Source organism: Lepisosteus platostomus, chromosome 12 (genome assembly GCF_059453375.1).
Source record: "Lepisosteus platostomus isolate fLepPlt1 chromosome 12, fLepPlt1.hap1, whole genome shotgun sequence".
Classification (NCBI taxonomy): domain Eukaryota; kingdom Metazoa; phylum Chordata; class Actinopteri; order Semionotiformes; family Lepisosteidae; genus Lepisosteus; species Lepisosteus platostomus.
Window position 1 is genome coordinate 40,314,434 of NC_142622.1, and position 18,215 is coordinate 40,332,648.

The 18,215-nt window shown below is 35.5% G+C and overlaps 1 protein-coding gene across 1 annotated transcript in view; it reads right to left on the reverse strand.

Annotated features, from left to right (window-relative positions):
• Window positions 1–13,080: 13,080 nt before the first annotated feature.
• Window positions 13,081–18,215, reverse strand: part of samd12 (sterile alpha motif domain containing 12) — a 119,861-nt gene continuing 114,726 nt past the window's right edge. The window contains exon 5 of the mRNA XM_088601905.1: window positions 13,081–15,296. Coding sequence (XP_088458031.1) covers window positions 15,274–15,296 — 23 coding nt within the window. The 3' untranslated portion in view covers window positions 13,081–15,273. The remainder of the gene's footprint in view (window positions 15,297–18,215) is intronic.

Genomic DNA, 18,215 nt, shown 5'->3' on the forward strand with positions numbered 1-18,215 from the left:
TGGAGTTGCATTAGTTAAGGTGCACAACTTTTGACTGCAAATAAGATCATTTGTTTCTCACGTTATTTTTCAAATTTCTTAGTCAAAATTCATTTCTTTAAATTCCCACATCTTCAGAAATATTTAAAATCCATTTTTAGTATACATTAAAGTTTTATATGGCCGATAGGGAGTGTCAACTTATAAATTTCAAATCAATAGCATTGCATGCTTAATATATACACTGAGAAATATTGAAAAGAGATGGGTGGTCTAATCAAGCACTTTATCCTAACAACCTAGGCCACGTTGGACCAGAAAATGAATGCATTTTATGGAAGTGGTCTCACAAATGAAGTTAATTACTGCATAATTTAAAGTACATAAATAATTTCGGGTTAGTTTAAGGCACATACAGTAAATAAATAATTATGTATTTTTTAAATCTCTTTGAAAGAGAAGAGGAAGAGGAGATCAGCCACAGTTTCTGGATCTTACATTACTGAAAGCTGTAATAAGCTGTAGGATTTAAAAGCAATTGGCTAAGAAAATAAAAGGGTTGTTAAATAGAAAACACAGTTTCTAAAAACACTGTATCTTGCTCCAAAGTGCTGCTGTCCTCTAAACGTATCCACAGGCTAATAAGAACGAACTGAGATGCTGAGATGAGGATTTCTAAAAAACTGGACATGCAGGAGCAAGCACGAAAAAAAGGATAAATGCAGATGCGCTGAATCACAGGTCATAATCGTAAAATCTGGACTAAAAATATTAAGGAATAACATTTCCTCTGGTTTATTTTCAGAAAATCAAGCCTGTATGCATGTGAGCCAGCTGTCCCTACACTAATCCCGAACTGGTTGGACTCAACACATTTAATTCTCTCGCTGCTCCTCAGTTAAAATACAGTTTTTAACCCCCGCTGTGTAAACCAGGATTTCATTGACACACAGCATAAAAGTCAAATCGCTTTTTGAATCTCTACACTTTTTTTTTTTGCACCAATGACTCCAGCCTGACCTCATTAACCTTTCCAGATTAGCACCCTTGTTACAGCTGTCATGCAGGGGGGTTGGTGCCAGGGCAGAAGCTCAAAGCAAAGCATTGAGGAACTGTCTCTCTGCCAACTATCTCATGGAATTCAAGCCTCCACATGGAATAGCAAAGCCGAGGTGGGAGTGCGTACTGTTGTTTCTGGAAAGAAGTTATGCTTCTCTAGGGACATTCTATCTTAATTTTATTTGTGTGTGTGTGCATACAGGTGTGTGTGAACACCACAAATCTTATCACACCAGGGAAGGTTAATATTGTAGAAGAAGATGAATTAATTCTAGAACTTCAGCTATGCAAATACATACAGTATGGTAACCGCTAAACAGTGTGGATGCCAAATACTCTGTACGCTTTAATGTCACAAAATAGTTTTGTCTTTCATGTGAGACGACACTTTATGACTCCTACTTGTTGTCATTCCTAATTTTTGTGATAATGTTTTTGACAATATGGACTGAATGCCAGTCTTTTGTAGCTTCTAATTACTTCTCTGTAATTCTCTGTAATCTCAAACATTTTATTTAAAATAATCTGTATTTTAACTGCTCATGGATGGATGAATGAAAATAAAGTGATATCCAAATAAAATATGCTGTACAGCATGTGACACATGTACCTTTATGCCATATTCTGAAACATTCATCATAATGCCTCACTGTTTGCCAAATATGTTTCCATTCATCCTCCTATTCAGATATATACTGTATGGCATTACTAACCATCTCACCTGTAAAGCAGAAACCAAGAATTCTCCACTTCAGATGTAAAAAAAGCAGGAGAAACAACAGAAAAATCATTACTTAAAAGTTTAAATTTAGTCAGGATATATAACATATAGATGTTTGTTCTGCAGTTACATGTATGTCAACTGTTTTAAGAGGGAGTGTGATTTCAGCCACAGAAGAACTAAGCAAATAATCTCATTCAAGGGGTTTGTGCTGGTATTTGAGTGGTTGTTTTGCTACTTTCTGCACATTTTCCTGAATTTCCTGCCCTAAACTTGTCAGGGAGGGAAGTGCACAATACTTTACACAGGTACACACTGTCCAAAATCAAATTGCGGTCTGAAGAAATATAAAAACTAACAAACAAAAAGAAAAGCCTTGTCTGTGCTTGGATGAAATGATTTCTATTGATTTCAAAGTTATCTGAACGTAGAGGAACAAAAGAGGAACTGTTCTAACATCTGTTTTAGAATGTTCTTACATTGGAATGACCACTATTTATATGGCGATCTCTGTTTTATTACTCTCATTTTCACCACAGAAATAGTATTGCTTATACTGAGAATGACCACTACCATCCCCCACCATATAGTGGCAACTCAGACGAGTAGTGTTCTTCCTTCTTTTTGGCTCCAATGTTAGGGTGGGATAGAAGAGTGTTAACTCTTGATCAAGGGCCGGTCATGGTGTGGTGTGGTGAAGGGATTCACACAAATTCACCTTCAGCACTGTAACTCTCCCACTCAGAAAACAACAGAATAAACCAATAAAACGTATGTTTTCCTTCGCTTCTAAGATCTCTGTTTTGTCCCATAAAAAAACAACCAGAATGTAGAACGTTCCTCACATTGCTAGATAAGGCAGCAGCTTTTGATAACCAAGCAGATTGGTAACAATGAAAGCATGAAAAGTACTCAGCACTTAGTGTAACAGGCAATAGTTTATTCTGAATATGTTTTGCGGCCCTTACACTAAAAGTATAACTTACGGTCAACAGTCTACACACCCATAACTGCAGGATTATTCTGCTATTTTATTAGCAATAACCTCTGATTAGATGTACAGAAAGGGAACCTAGACTACGCCTTCCACTGCAAGCTGGCTGTGAGAATCATCTGCTCTTTTCCTTGCCACCCTTGTGGCACACTGCCAGTGAAGGATTTCAGAGCCATGCTGTAGCAACATGTTTAAAAAAGCAGAGGCGTTTCCCGTAAATGGGCTAGACTCCTACTTTCACTGCACCTGTAATCTGGTTTTCTGCAGGGGGGGGGGGGGGGGGGTACTTTTTGAGGAAGACAGTTGCTTCACCTTATTATCAAGTGAAAGAACCACACGTCAGTAAAGCCCCTGGCACAGGGCTTGTGGTTTCCAGGCAAGGTAGGCACACAGTTACTTGGAATGGTTCATCAGCAGCCCAATCTGCAATTCTCCTTTCTCCTTTTAAGTGTGATCAGGCTTGAAACCTTTGAAATCTAATCAGTACACAGTAAACTCAGTACACATTATTCAGCAGAGCAGTATATGCTTCTTGCAGAGACTGTCATACACTGGCATACGATATGAGTTTTTGCGATTTAAGCAGTATCTACCTTTCTGAAAAGGATACCCTGTGTTAATAAACATTTTTCTAAAAAAATTTTAGTCTGCTGCTCTTACAGAATGCACTGAATAAAACAAAAGCCACATGTCAAAAACAGAAGTCGAAGACAATAAAACAGTTAAAGCTAAGTCAAATAAATAAGATACCACATACTGAAATGTGTTTTATGTCAACTGAATTAAGGAGGAAACTAATTAATATGGTATTTATTTATTTTTATCACACAAACAGCTCTGAGAATATAATTAGCACCCTAACAGCACCCTTCAGGTAAACAAAATGAAAATGCTTCTTGGTCAGATACTAAATGTTCTATCTGTCCTATTTATATAATGCACTTGAGTGACTAATGAGAAACACTTTTCATTATACTATGCACCTGTGTAAGTTTAATGACAATAAAGTTGAATTGAATTGAGTTCTAGAGCCTAGCTATGAACGCATGTGTTTTCACCTTGATATACCAGTTTTGCATTGCTGAACGGTGCAAACAATTAAAATCAAACATTTAAAAAATAAAAAAACTTTTAATTTAACTAACCGGTTTTTGTTTCTACAATTTAACCTTCCCTTTAATCCATGTGGATTTTTTACACAACAGAAAGCAACATAAAGGTACAGTATGGAGATAATATTTGACAATGTTTTACATGTTTGGATTTCTTTCCTAAACACTTTGAAGTACAGAAATACAAAACATAACCAAGGAATCTTTCTTTTCTTTCATATAAAATCTTTACCAACCATAAAAGATGATTTATAAACATAACAAAAAAAAAAAGATGTTGACTATTGTGTAATGTCAACCCACACTTATATGCCTGATCAGGTCAGGCAGGCTACAATAATTAATCTGTAGAAAAACAGCAATTATTTTTTTTACTGTAGATGGATTTAACTAACCATTCTTATTTTTTATTTCATGGTACTTGGCAATACATCTTCACTCATAACTAAAATATGTTGTTAAATAATTGCTAAAAATTTAGTTGAATCAAATTTCATCCTGATACAAATTACCTTAACGTCAAAAACAACATTTTTAATCTTAATTACAAATACAAAATCACTTGTTTCTGAAATATAAGCCATATTCATTACACTTTAACGAGGAATATATGAATTATATATTTATATATCTGACTTCTTCTTCGAAACTCTTTTGAAATTCTCGACAGCAAAAGGCTGTTACATCCAAATCAAAAGTAGGGTGTGGCCAAAGTCCGAAGTCCCCAGGCCCCCAAAAATTGCTCAAAGGGACAGAAACAGAATTTTTAAAATATAAAATGTTGGTTATTTAATCTGTACACAAGATAACTAAACCCAATGAATCAAACACCTTGGCACATGACCTTTGTCAGGAGGAACAAAAAAGACCTGTCATGGTTTTATCATTTTTGGAGTTAGACTACTAGGAAGCCACCTTTTGAGAACATACATTTTAAACAGGATATGCAAACATTCTTAGAATTTAAAAGTAAAACTCGTTAGACTTTAGATTGACTTCTGTGTTAGGTTTCAACAGAACCATGGCCTTGAGCATGTTCAGTTTGCTTTGAACTTAGGGCTTAGCATTGAAAGGTTGTGCAATATAAGTCACCCCACAGTTTGTGATTTTAGCTTTCTTTTGTAGCTGAATAGCTAGATTAGGAGAGTGATGATTTCTGAAACAAACTCTGCTGTGGGATTTACGGGATGAATACGAAGTAGATGGCTCACACAGTGTTCTTTTTTGACCCTGAACCACAGATATTTGACAGTTTTGATTCCTTTTATATGACCTTCTTTGTCCAATTGTGTTTAAGAATACTAGATTAGAGTTCACACTCATATACTGTATGCAGTAGGTCACTTATCCAAAGCTAACCAAATATAGTTAGACAATCTGTATAAGAACTTCACAGTCACTGTGGGTTCAAATTGTTGCATTGAAGATTTCTAAGATATTATGATGTATATTTAAAATACACCTGGGATAACAATTAAATATTGTTTTGAAAGTTTAGTCACAATTCATGATATTTTAATTCAACTACATGAATTGACATGTTGGATTCATTTTAAGATTACAAATATGATCTGTGTCATAGACTTTTATCACATTACTAACTTATGTTCATCAGATTCAGCAATGAGGGGACTCCTGTTCTGTCAGGAGAATTACTGTTATGATCACTAGACATTATGCAAAAAGATTACAAGAAAGGTCTACTATAGCTGGTGGATTGAAGTAATTAATGCATATGTGATCATCCCAGATGGAATTCTAAGACAATACGAAGATGCTGACATAAATTAAACATTTATCAAAAAGTTAAAATGTCATTGTTGGAATGTAATATTCACATCATCACACCTGGCCAAATTTCCCATTGGCCCTTAGCAATCATGGTCTCCTAATAATCCCCTTCTACGAATTGGCTTCATTACTCTGCTCTCCTCCCCACTGATAGCTGGTGTGTGAGGAGCGTTCTGGCGCACTATGGCTGCCGTCGCATCATCCAGGTGGGGCTGCACATTGGTGGTGGCGGAGGGGATCCCCATTACCTGTAAAGCACTTTGAGTGGAGTGTTCAGAAAAGTGCTATATAAGTGTAAGCAATTATTATTATTATTATTATAATTGAAGGCAATCCTACTATGGGGATTGGATGAGTTTGAGGCTGCAAATAATTTTTAAACCTTGTGTATTCCCTGCAACCTCCTATTGAAGCTGTTCCAGCTGCTCGGAGAAGCCCCACGTGTTATTAAAAACACAGAAACAAGAAATGTTATAAATGAGTGGTGACTACTTGGTTTATCCAGCTCATTTGGTAGTAAGTAGCTAATTGATCTGAGGAAGTGTTTCAGCAGTCTCTTGAAAGAAGGCAGCGTTTCAGATTCAACAACGTAGCTTGGAAGTTTGCTTCATACTCTTACAACCCCTCTTGGCTTCCGTCCCTACTGGACTATACTGTACATTAGTGGGACAGCTTGTAGATCCATGTGAGTATCTCCCAGTAAATGATTCATAGGCTCTGCACCCACACTGGAATCCAAAAGACCAGGATTTTGACTCTTGTCCAAGCAACATTTTTCAAGTTACTGTCTTGAAACCGGGAATCAGGAGTGCCACAAATCATTAACCCCACTCCTATTTTCCCACAGATGTGCATTATTCCAGCAAAAAACTGGGTGTTCTCTCACATGTGGGTGTCTCTTTACTGGAATGTGCACATTTATCAGTTCACGTTTTTATTTATGTAGTTTTGATATACTGTATGGAATGAATGCACTCTTACTGAATTTATTTATTGTCTGGTTTTATCAGCAACTTTTATATGCAACACAGGCGGTTACCCATAAATAAAAAGGAAATTAAACAAAACACAGTACGATGAAATACTGTAAGTACGCCCCCTTAAGATTTTATTTTTTAACATATTTAGAAATGTTTGACCTCCACCTTAGTCCTCACAAAATCCTAGTAGTAGATAAAACTAATCTCATTGGCCAAATAACACACAAAAAGTCTACTTTGTAATCATTTGTTAAAAAAGCAGCCAGAATTTAATATCTTTGTGTGAAAGAGTAAGTGTACCCTTAGTTCCACCTGTTGTGTAGACAAAGGCGCAACACAAAACGTTGCTGACACAAACTGAACTGGTTTATTTAGAAACTTTTGTGGGCCAGCAGGTAATATCTGGTCTCCTTATGCACCTGAACACTGTTTAGTAACTACACAAACTCAACCTCAACAAACTGTAACACTAGAATGACAGAATAAGAACTGTACATAGAACTTACATAAAACCATAAAATCTTAAGGGGGTGTACTTCTTCGCCACGCTGCAGAAACAAATTATATTGTTTGAAGTATGGTGTTAGTTATTTCAACAAAATATATACAATCAAGGATCTGCACAGTGCTAAAATCAATCTGGGAAGAGAATTTGACCCAAAAGACTAAGAAAGAATTAACTGCTTTTACAGAGTTATACGTTAGTTTTGTTTAAGATTGTTTTTGTGGAAGATAAGTTCAATAAAGAAAATCTTTACTCTATATGAATACATTTTAATGCTACTTACCAAACAGATTTCTTTATAAATTAAGCATATGTTTATGGAAAATTATACAGATATAATATACTAATCTCCAGAGTCCCCTCCCTGGAAGGTGAAATGATTGTTACAGCACTGTCTCGATGACAAAACTGGGCACCAGAGACCTTTTCTATTACCTGGTATAATCAGTTGATTGGGAAACAAGTCACACAAGCAGTCACTCGTATTAGAAAAACAAGTTAAAACAAAAACAGAGCTCCAATTCACGTTTTCGAAAGATCCAGTCAAACAGGTCTAATGCACGACATGTAATTTAACAGTTCACATAATGGTGAAAAAATAAAGATTTAACAATAGCAAATTCAAAAAGTAATTTTATTTCAACCATTCCTGTCTGACCTTAAAAGCATTAATGAGATCTGTGTTCATGTAATGTTTTAAATGAAAATAGCTACTATTAATGAGCAAGTGACTGCCATTATTGAGCAATGAAAAACTGCAATGGCTTCAGTTTTGTCTAGTTTATCTGAGATGCCAATATAGGACTAATTATACAATCTTTCCTATACATGCAGAAATGTGGTTTTCTTTCTTTACCTATTCTTTGCAAGAGAACACATTATTCTCTCTGTTCATGAGCAGATCAATATAATGTCTCAAACAAACAAGATTTAATTCTACTGTGCAAGCATTTGCATTTGTGTGGACAAAATCAAACATAAGTCTGCACCTCGATCATTATCTTTAAGTGAGTCCATCCACTTTTAATTTGCAAGTGATGAACAAATTCCAGACACTATCATTTACTGATTGCTCTTTGTTTAACTTTGTTTTTTTTGGTTAAAACTGCACATAGTTGGCTGAAATTGCATTTTGATGGCTTAACCCAGGCTAATCTTTCAGAATGAATTGGGCTCCTAAATCATTCCATTTATTGTTTTGGACATTGAGAGTAGAATACAGGGCTCTCACGTACAGTATGCAAGTTATTTCTTGAGAAAAGTCAAGTTATCAGCTTTGATGACGTGGCTAGGTAGCTTGTTCCAGGCCGCCACAACATTTAATGTAAGAACGCTCAGTTGCAAACGTACCTACTCATTGTTTCGACTGCTTTGGTTTTCACCATCTGCTGTAAATCTATACTTTTAACCATGCAGTATATCCTAACATTCAGTTTGTTCTTTATTGCTTCTGTTTTCTAGAAGATGTAAATGATGTGTCTACATAAAGTCCTGCTTAATGTTCTTCAAGGCTTCTTCAAGCTAAGGGCTTCTTATCTTATATTTATTAGCTTATATTTATGTTTTTGCAACCTGCATGAAACACAACACACTTGTTTACATTCAGTGTCATCTGGCAGTTGTTTTCCCAGTCTTGAATTAGTCTGAATCTTTTTGAATTTCCTTTTGCTGCTGCTTCTGTAGTGTTTACTAATCTTCCTATTTGGTACCATATGTGAAGATGACCAGTTTATTTCCTATTCAGAATCTGGATCAGTGATATAAATCAGGCAAATCAGCAGATGTAATACCGATCCTTGTAGTATTCCACTAGTTACATCATCCCAATATGAATATTCATCCCTTATCTGTACTCTTTGCTTTTTATCCTTTAATCAGTTCTCAGTCCAAACACATATTACCTTGAATGCTTATGTCTGTAACTTGAGAATTAATCTTTCATGAAGAACCAAAATTCGAAATACTGTATATCACATTTGTGCCTCTACTTACTCCAGCAAACTGAGAAGAATCATATTTTCTTTGATAATTAGTCACTGGTTGATACCTACTGGGAAGACTTTCAGCTCTTGTGTCTGCCTGCATATACTGTGCTTTCCTTACTATATGGTGACTGTAGATTGGAAGACAAGTTCATTGAGTGCCAATTTCCAACCTGTTGACAACTCATGTTTGATCATCCCCTCAGTGTTTCGGTGCTCAGTGGATTTTAATATGTGATGTTGGAATTAAGGGCATTAGGTGCTGAGAGTGCCTGTTCGAACTGGAAATGTTACTGTACTAGAAAAAAATGATCATATAACACCAATCCCTGCACTGGGCCAGGGAGACAAGCTTTTAAAGAGTGTCTTCAGACACAGGCTTGAGGGAAACTACACATCAAGTGCTCAGAAGCCTAGAAGCTTGGATTGCTTTCTGATTTGAAAAGTTTTTACTCACGCTGCTAATTACATTTACCTTCAATACGTTTTTGCTTGTTCTCCTGAAATAAACATCCTTGAACAACCCCTTATTAAAATATCTATCAATGTAACAGAACAGAATACACCTTACATGGACAATCCAGTAGTCATTTAAAAGAGTACTATATTGGTGTGTATAAGATATGATTGATTTTAAAAGTAACTTTAGAAATGTTGAATAGTTGATGAATGATGTATGGAACAATATTGTTTAGTAATATTCTGTAGAATTGTGGATATTTATGGTATGCAACTGACATTGTGAATATTTCCACAATATATAGTGTTGTTTACACAACAAGCCAAATGTGAACTGTTTGGCTGTTTACTAGTTGTATATTCACAGGGAAATAAACAAATTAACAAGCAAGCAAAACAGAATGCGGACTAAACAATTTCCAAAATTAAAATCTTTTCACAAAAGATATTGGGCAGATATAATTTATAGTCCGTGTACCCTCAGGAAAAAACAGGGTGAAAACAAACCTGGGTGTTGTCAAAATATGCTACGTTATGTCGACTTTTCTTAATTAATTGCTGACTAAAACGCCTTTGGAAACTGGAAATTTGCCATTGTTTTTGTATGAATGTGACATCACCTGCAGCTCATAGGTGGGTATTATTTTCTCTCAAGAAATTGCCGACTTCACTAATAAGGCACATTACATTAAGATAAAAATATAATATTATAACTGAATAAAATTCTATTCCTTTAAATTATCCTTTCATCCCTTGTCGTCTGAAACCTCATTCATATGCATACATAGTGTGTTTTATCTTGTCACATTTTAGTCTGTTCTCAATATATGACTCTTCTTTTGCATTTTCAATCTACAGGGTAAACCTCATTGCAATACCCAATGAAGGTGAACAGACTGTCAATAATAATATCTGAGTTTTAAGCTTTGCCTTAACTGATCAATCATGAGAAAAAACTGTTTTAAATGATAAAAGCGCACGGCTATTAACATACTTATTACTAATTGTATACTTTGCAGATTTAAGTGCTGGAACATTTCTAGAGGTTGAATAAAGGTGTCTGCTCTACATAGGAAATTAAGCTCATTAGGTACTGGTAAAGAAATGTGAGAGCACTGATCCACACAGTGGCTGACTGCTAATAACAGCATATTGTAGCACAGGAGTTTGCTGTTTTCAAATCTCTCCAGATCATAACTGGTAGAGCATAACAATTAGAGCCAGTCTGGCATTTTGATTGATTAAGGAAGTGCTGAACTGTGGAGTTATTTTTAAATTCAATAATTGATTCCTATGTTATTTTAAACTGGTATTGTTAACCTACCCTTCTCCCTTTGAAAAATATTTTCTTGCCTGGCTAGATGTAGCACTTCTCTGTGAGAATGTCATGATAATTCTTTTCTAAAAAAATGTTTCACTTGACTTTAGAGTATTAAACACAGAAAGTACGATTTAACGCATTAGGTGTGCACTTGATTTGACTACAAGACTTTCACAAGGTGAAGTAATACAGTGCCTTGCAAATCTTACTCAGATTCCAACTATGGTTTCCTATTTTGTGAAATGACCAAGTGGTGCACACACATTTTTAAATGTAATAGTTCTAAATAATAAGGCTCAGACTGAAGCAAATGAAATAGGTTGATCGTATATCAAATCACACAAGTGAACTCATTATTCATTATTCAGCAGAAGCACCTTTAGCAGTAATTTTAGCTAATGTTTAATATTTTGGGGTAAGTGTCTTCATTTCCTCTTGGCATATTTGCTCAAGCATCAATCCAGTTGCATTATGGTGGCAGTTTTCAAGTCTTTCCACAGATTCTCAATAGGATTCAGGTCAGGCCATAGACAGACCACTCAAGGACAACTACTTCCTCATTCTCAAGCCACTGCAGTATACATTTGGCTTTGTGCTATAGCAGGCTTTCCTCTAAGAATTGTCAGTACTGTGCTCGATCTACATTCCCATCGGTTTTGACAAGCTTGTCAGACCCTGCTGATGAGAAGCAGAACTTTAACACGCCGTCCGGCTGCTGAGTTTGAAGGGACAGCCTGACCTAGCTAGTATCTGGGTGTGTCCCATTTCTTAATGCTCTGCTTCACCATACAATTTCATAATAAAGAGATATTAAGGATCTTGGAATTATTTTTCTATATTTCTCTTGATCTGTGCCTTTCTATAACTTTATCTCTGAGCTGTTTTGAAAAATCATTGGCCTTCATGATTGCATCTTTACTTGAAATATACGACCTGATTGATTGACGTCACAGAGAAAGATGAATTCATTGAGAAATCATATGAAAACCTATTTTTGCTCTTTGACATAGGCAATACTAATTGTGTGACTCGGTAATTTTGTGAACCTAAATTAATTCAGGTTCGCCACAGCACAGTGTTTGAATACATTTGCGATCATGATTTTATATTAAATATCTACAGGTATGTATTTATTTATTTTTGTTTTTTGCGCATGTAACAAGTTTTAAATGCTACTTCTAAGTGTCATGACAGCAAGCTTTAAAGCATCAACATTTGAAAACTAAGCAGGGGTCTGAATACTTTTGCAAGGCAATATATGCACCTAAAGATTCACACATAGAATCCTGACAGATTTCCCAACAACACTTCCACACCATGGTATAAAGATTTTACTGTATGCAACAGGGTCTGTATAATGCACAAGGCCAAGCTATCAATTTCTGATGTATTTTTGTTTTATGTATTTTCTTTTATGCTTTTTGATTTGTGTCTTACCATTATGTGAAGGGAAGAATACAGGATTGTTCTGTACCACGTGAGACAGTGTAGCATACATGGACAGAACCTGCATTTGACTTTCCCAGAGGGAGAAATTTGTTTTTACTCCTCAGCTGGTCAAACCTGAACCAGCTGGAACATGCTCTTTGTTAATGTCTAGCACTGCATTTTTCAACAGACAAATATCCATCTAACCAGAGCCTCCAGAGAAAACCCAAGCAAACATGAGGAGAACCTGTAGAATCCACAGAGAAGACACTCCAGTCTTGACTCAAACCCAGGACCCAAAAGCTTTGATGCAGCAGTAGTGGCTTTAGAAGTTCAATAATTCTGTAGTGGCTGTTCTGAAAGCACAACATTCATGAAGTGCTACAAACCAGTCTCTAATCTTTTCTCCAGGTACGAGGGCCAGGCAGACTCAAACTCAAGCAGAAATCAGTTTCCATGGAAAAGGCTCTTTGATAATAAAAAAGGATCCTAAAATTGTTTCCTTAAAAACACAATCTTGAGAAGCATTTTTTAAATATAACCTTTAATGTTGTAATCATGTTTGCGAAACCAGATAAACTGTTTGGGGGTGTTTTGCAAGTAAAATACACATTAAAAAAACGAATTTGCAAAACAGGTTTTAACTTCACAACAGAAGTCGCATATAATCATTTTTTGATTTTATGCACTTTTAATCAACAACACAAGTTTGTCGTTTCAAAAATAGAGAACCATATCAAAGACATCACTTGTCTGGATAGATAACATTTATTTTGTGATTTTCTGAGATCAACATTGTGAGGTTCACCTGATGTCACACATGATACTTCTGTTTTTCTTGTTTTGTACCCATAGATTAACAGTAGGATTAAAATTCATTCATAGGCACCTGTCACAGAATTTGACAAACAGTAAGAATTGTGCAGCCTAAGAAGGATTTGTATGCATGCCAGGATAATATAAAACACCATAAAGAAATAGAAAACATGCTGCAATGTTTTTCGTGGCCAAAAATATACATTTTCAAGTTGATTTAAAGGACACAATGGTTCTTGTGTCATGTTTTTATTTGTTCTTTTTTATGCGTAATATGTAAAAAGTACTTAAGTGCATTCCATATACAGTACCTGCCATTAATGACATATATGAAATACTGGATATTGCAGGGCTACCCAAATAGTATGCTGGGTACATTTATAGAGTGACATAGCGTACACGGAATTGTGAAACAAATCTTGCTCTTATTCAAAATATATTAACATATATTATTCACATTTACAACCCTTAGGTGACCTGTGTTATCAGTTCTAGATTGTATGTGTCAGTGTCTAAGATGCCTATCACTTTGCTGGGAAGTGTCTACATTAAGAACTATTCTACTAAAGTCCTTCACCTTTCTAGTCAAGTCTGGCCAAATAACATAAACAGGACCAAATTAGAAGCGCTAACTGAAAATAAAATTCACTGAAACTCAGAAAAACGACACAGTCTTTCTCTTCTTTTAAAGATAATTGTTTTTGGATAAGGTAGTTGAGAACAGGAAACAAATGTAACCTATATCCTGCAAGATTAAAACCACTTGTCGCCTACAGTCTATTCTGCATGAGCACATTAATTTGGAAACTACTTTGATTCTGTATCTGTGATTGATGGACTTCTCTATGTTCTGACGTCCGCTGCATATATTCCTCATTCTAAGCAGTGAATATCTTTTAGAGGTGTTTGTTTATGTTTAAAAATTCAGAAAAATGTTTTTTTAATCCTAATCTCATATTGATGTCATGCACTATAGAATATGTTTCCTGCTGCAACTGTTGCCGAGTTTGTTGTTGAGCTGAAGGCATTTTTTAAATGTGATTCCAAATTATGCATACATTTTAATATGAAATATTACAATAATTGTTGATTTACATTTCTTTAGACAAAGCACTAATATAACCGGTCATCAGAAAATCCAAAAAGACGTTTTAAAGTGCCAAAGACAATGCTACATATGGGTGTGTATATTTATCACTATAGTCAGCAATTTACAGTATGCTTGCTTTTCTCATTCTGGTAATTCATAATCATTTGACAAACCTAAGCATTAATGCACACTGATGTGCTTTCAGCTGAAAGTGATAAATAAAGAATGTCTTAAAAACAGTGTACCATAAACAGTTTTCAGCCTCTTCAATTTCCAGTTCTTGAATAAGTTTTAACTGCCTTTTTAAAACTGCATTAAATATCTAAAAATATTAACAAACAGCAATATGAGCTAACAAGCGTATCACATTTTAAATAAAGCCAATTGCCTCTATTTCCATGGCCCACGACACCTAACATTCATCTAAATGATATGGATATAACATGGTCTGAGGTGTTTTCCCTGTAGCAACACAGATTACCAGTCCATTTAAGACATAAGGTTGGAGTCACAGTGAACTTTTCTAACGCATATCAGTTCTAAAAAATACTGGAGACTCAACATTATACTTAACAAAGAAAACCCAATGACTGCCAGCACATTCTACTGCAAAGGAAAGAAAACATACAAGTGCAAAGAATTGTTTGCTGTGTTATCTGTGGTCAGGAAAAAGAGTATCAAAAGAAAGGCAAATACACCTGATACAATGCAGGCCTTAGACCTTAGTTTCACCGTAAAACTGGTAAACCAGAATGTCTAACTGTGTGCTGCATGAAAAATTTTATACCTGCTGGATAGTGCTTAGAGGGTATTTAAAGGAGATAAATATTTAAAGTGCTACTTTGATTTGAAGTACAGTGTTGAAGTAGACAAAATTGATTAATATTGATTTGTCTAAGTACAGTATCTTTCAAGACTTTTTTCTGGTTCCTTTTTGTTCTGCTGTAATACAGTTGACACCTGTTTGAAAGATGGTTTCCTTGTGGCGTGTGAAAAGACGCAGTCAAGAGTCTCATGCTCTTCTGGAATGTTCTCGTTAAGGTGAACTCTCCAGTGAGGCTGTAAAGAGAAGACAAGAGTGCACATCTTTAGGACATGAAGTCTAAACACGGCAAAAATAACCTGTTGAGAAAGGAGAGTTGTGTGTCATCTATAATGCCCTGTATTACAAAAATTGATAAAATTATGTAATTTGGGACAAAAAAAAACCCCAACTGACTCTTTGAAGTTTGCTTGGAAGAGAAATCTGATGTTAGTGCCTTTTCTTTTTTATGTTCACAGAATATTGTCACATGCAAATTACCATTGATCATTATCACACTGTAAGTAGGACACGGCAAAACAGAAAAAGATTGCTTGAGAAGATGTCATGAGATGTCTATATTTGTAAGCTATATTTCTATGTTTATTTTTTCTTCCTATAATAAGAGATAAGAGACTGGATAAATAAATAGATACATATGGTACCAGCTCTCTTCAAGGTAGGGTTTTTGATTCTGGCAAATTAGGTTTTTGCCTTTCCTGCTGTATCTGAAAAATTATTAAATTGAGACACAATGCTGGCCATGGCTCCTTTATGAAGGTTAGAAAAAGAAAGTTCTCAAGAGTGGACAGTTTCCACAACTCACATTCTACATCACCCGAATTTGAACGAGAATGGGAAGAAATAATCCCTTTAGGTCCTTCAAACTCTTCCATTGCCCCTATCATCATCCTTGCAGCAGCTCCATGGCTCCTTCAACCTAGCGGGGGATTTCTGATAGCTTTTTCTTCATGGCCATCTTGTCATTCTCTCAGCCAAGTGGCTTAACTACCAGCCAGTTTTAACTATGCAACCTTGGCTCATTTCACCAAGCGGGAGGGATTTTCGAAAGCTTCTTTTTCATGTCCAGGCTGTAGTTCTCTCAGCCTAGTGGGTGAGCTATCAAAACATAACAATCCAAGCCAGGCTTCACCACATACGTCAAATTATAAGGTATTCTGAAAATACAGAAACAGAGCTTGGCAGTAAAACAAACAGAAAAATAAATTAATTCTGAAAAGAGCAGGTCATATGAGCTTTAAAAAAAATCATACTGCTTCATTTGATTCTATTATGGCTCACTTTGAACACTAGAGTTTCATCTACAGTATATGGTGAAATGACCATGTCTGTAAACCTCCTGTGAAAATATTACTGTTTGCTTCTTTCAGTAGTGTTAGCTTAACATAAAACATTTTCACTGCCTAGTTTCAAGTTTGAGAAATCTAGAAGGTAGACTCTCCTGGTCTCCTATCCAGCTGCAAAACTGCTGATAACTAACAGCTTGTGAAGTATGCCAAGTCATGTGTATTGTGCATCAGCTCTAATTTGCTAAGGTGATAAAAACTTTTGCTATATCTGGACGCTAGGGTGATCCTATACATGTAAATAACAATTCAATAAAAGTTGAATGGAATCTAGGTTAGGATAAAACTGTAAGGATAAAAAGGGAGAAATGTTCTAGGTTGTAACTCCCCTCACAAGAGGTATAACTGTTGATGCACAAGATTCTTATATATTGCTGAAAGCAGCAGCAGGCCGGGCTAATGTGTCAATTCAGACAGCAAGGTTCAATTGGCTGCAGTTGTAAATAAAAAATAAAACCACTAAAGGAAGCACAATTCAAGCCGCAAGAAGATACTGAACTGCCACTGTCATCTAATGCACATCTATGTCATCTGCTTTCAGCTGTTTGGTCCCATTACTCTAGGGACATTTGTGAACATCTAGAGAAATCCATGCTGATATGTATTGTTGATGAATAGCCACTGCAGATGGATTTGCCCACTATTCTTTTAGGTTTTGTTAGGGAATTGTATAATATCAATGTTGTCACCAGAGGTGTTGCTTTAAAGTAAACTCAGTATCTTAAATTTGCTAGAAACTGTGTGAGAAATGAATTGTGCTTCAAGGCAAGGACAGCTTTATCATGATAATAAAGTTCTCTGCAATGTGAGGGACAGGAAAATAAATGCAAAATTTTAGTAAACTGGGAAAAGGCAGTACAAAAGAATCATGTGTAGGGTTCAGAGTATGTACTGAATATAGAAATAGAGCTTGAGGTACTTTTCTTTGGCAATTCAGATTAAGAAACAGCCTATTTAAGACAATCTCAAAGTGAACTTGCCAGAATATACTGTTCTTTGAAAAGGCTGGAAACTCACTAGTGTTTGTCTAGAGAAAACAGACAGTGAATGCTACACGAAGGAATACAAATTTAAAAAGTATGTTGCACACTGTTGTATCTGTGGACTACTAAAAGACAAAATATCGAAAAGGTACAACCATATGTGATAACAACTCTTACACAATAGGTTTAATTTTAAACTAGTGCAAAAAAAAACTTTTATCTTTTAGGTAAGCAAAAAAGTAGATAACTGGCATTGACCATCACAGAAAGGCAATTTATTCAAGAACTTGTGCCTGCACTTTGTGAGGCACCCTTTCTGACTCTGAATGCATTGGTAAAAGAAAGATAAAACTGAAATATATTCTCCTTCCTATCTGAAAGGATGTTTTTCTTTATAGCTGTTGCACAATAAGAACACATGTCCTTCTTTTTACTGTTTTTCAATAGTTTTGGAAGGAAAGACAGTCAGGACAAAAGATGGCAGTGAGAGCCTATATACAGTATAAAAAATAACTTGGAACCTAGAAGGTAAAAGCACTTTAGAATTTGTGTGGATTATACTGTATATTCTAAGTTTTTAATAGTTCTATACTACAGACACCATATGTGCACATAGATACAAGTAATAAGTAATAGGTTTATTCCATGCTGAAAAGAGAAGAAAGAAAACACAACGTTTTGGCCGTGGAGCCTACTTCAGGTGTGTCACTTCTCTTTTCAGCATGGAATAAACCTATTACTTGTTCCTTTGCAGCCTACGCATGCTGACACAGCTACCCACCAGAACTAGATAAAAGTAGCTTACTAGAAGATGATATTAGGAAGA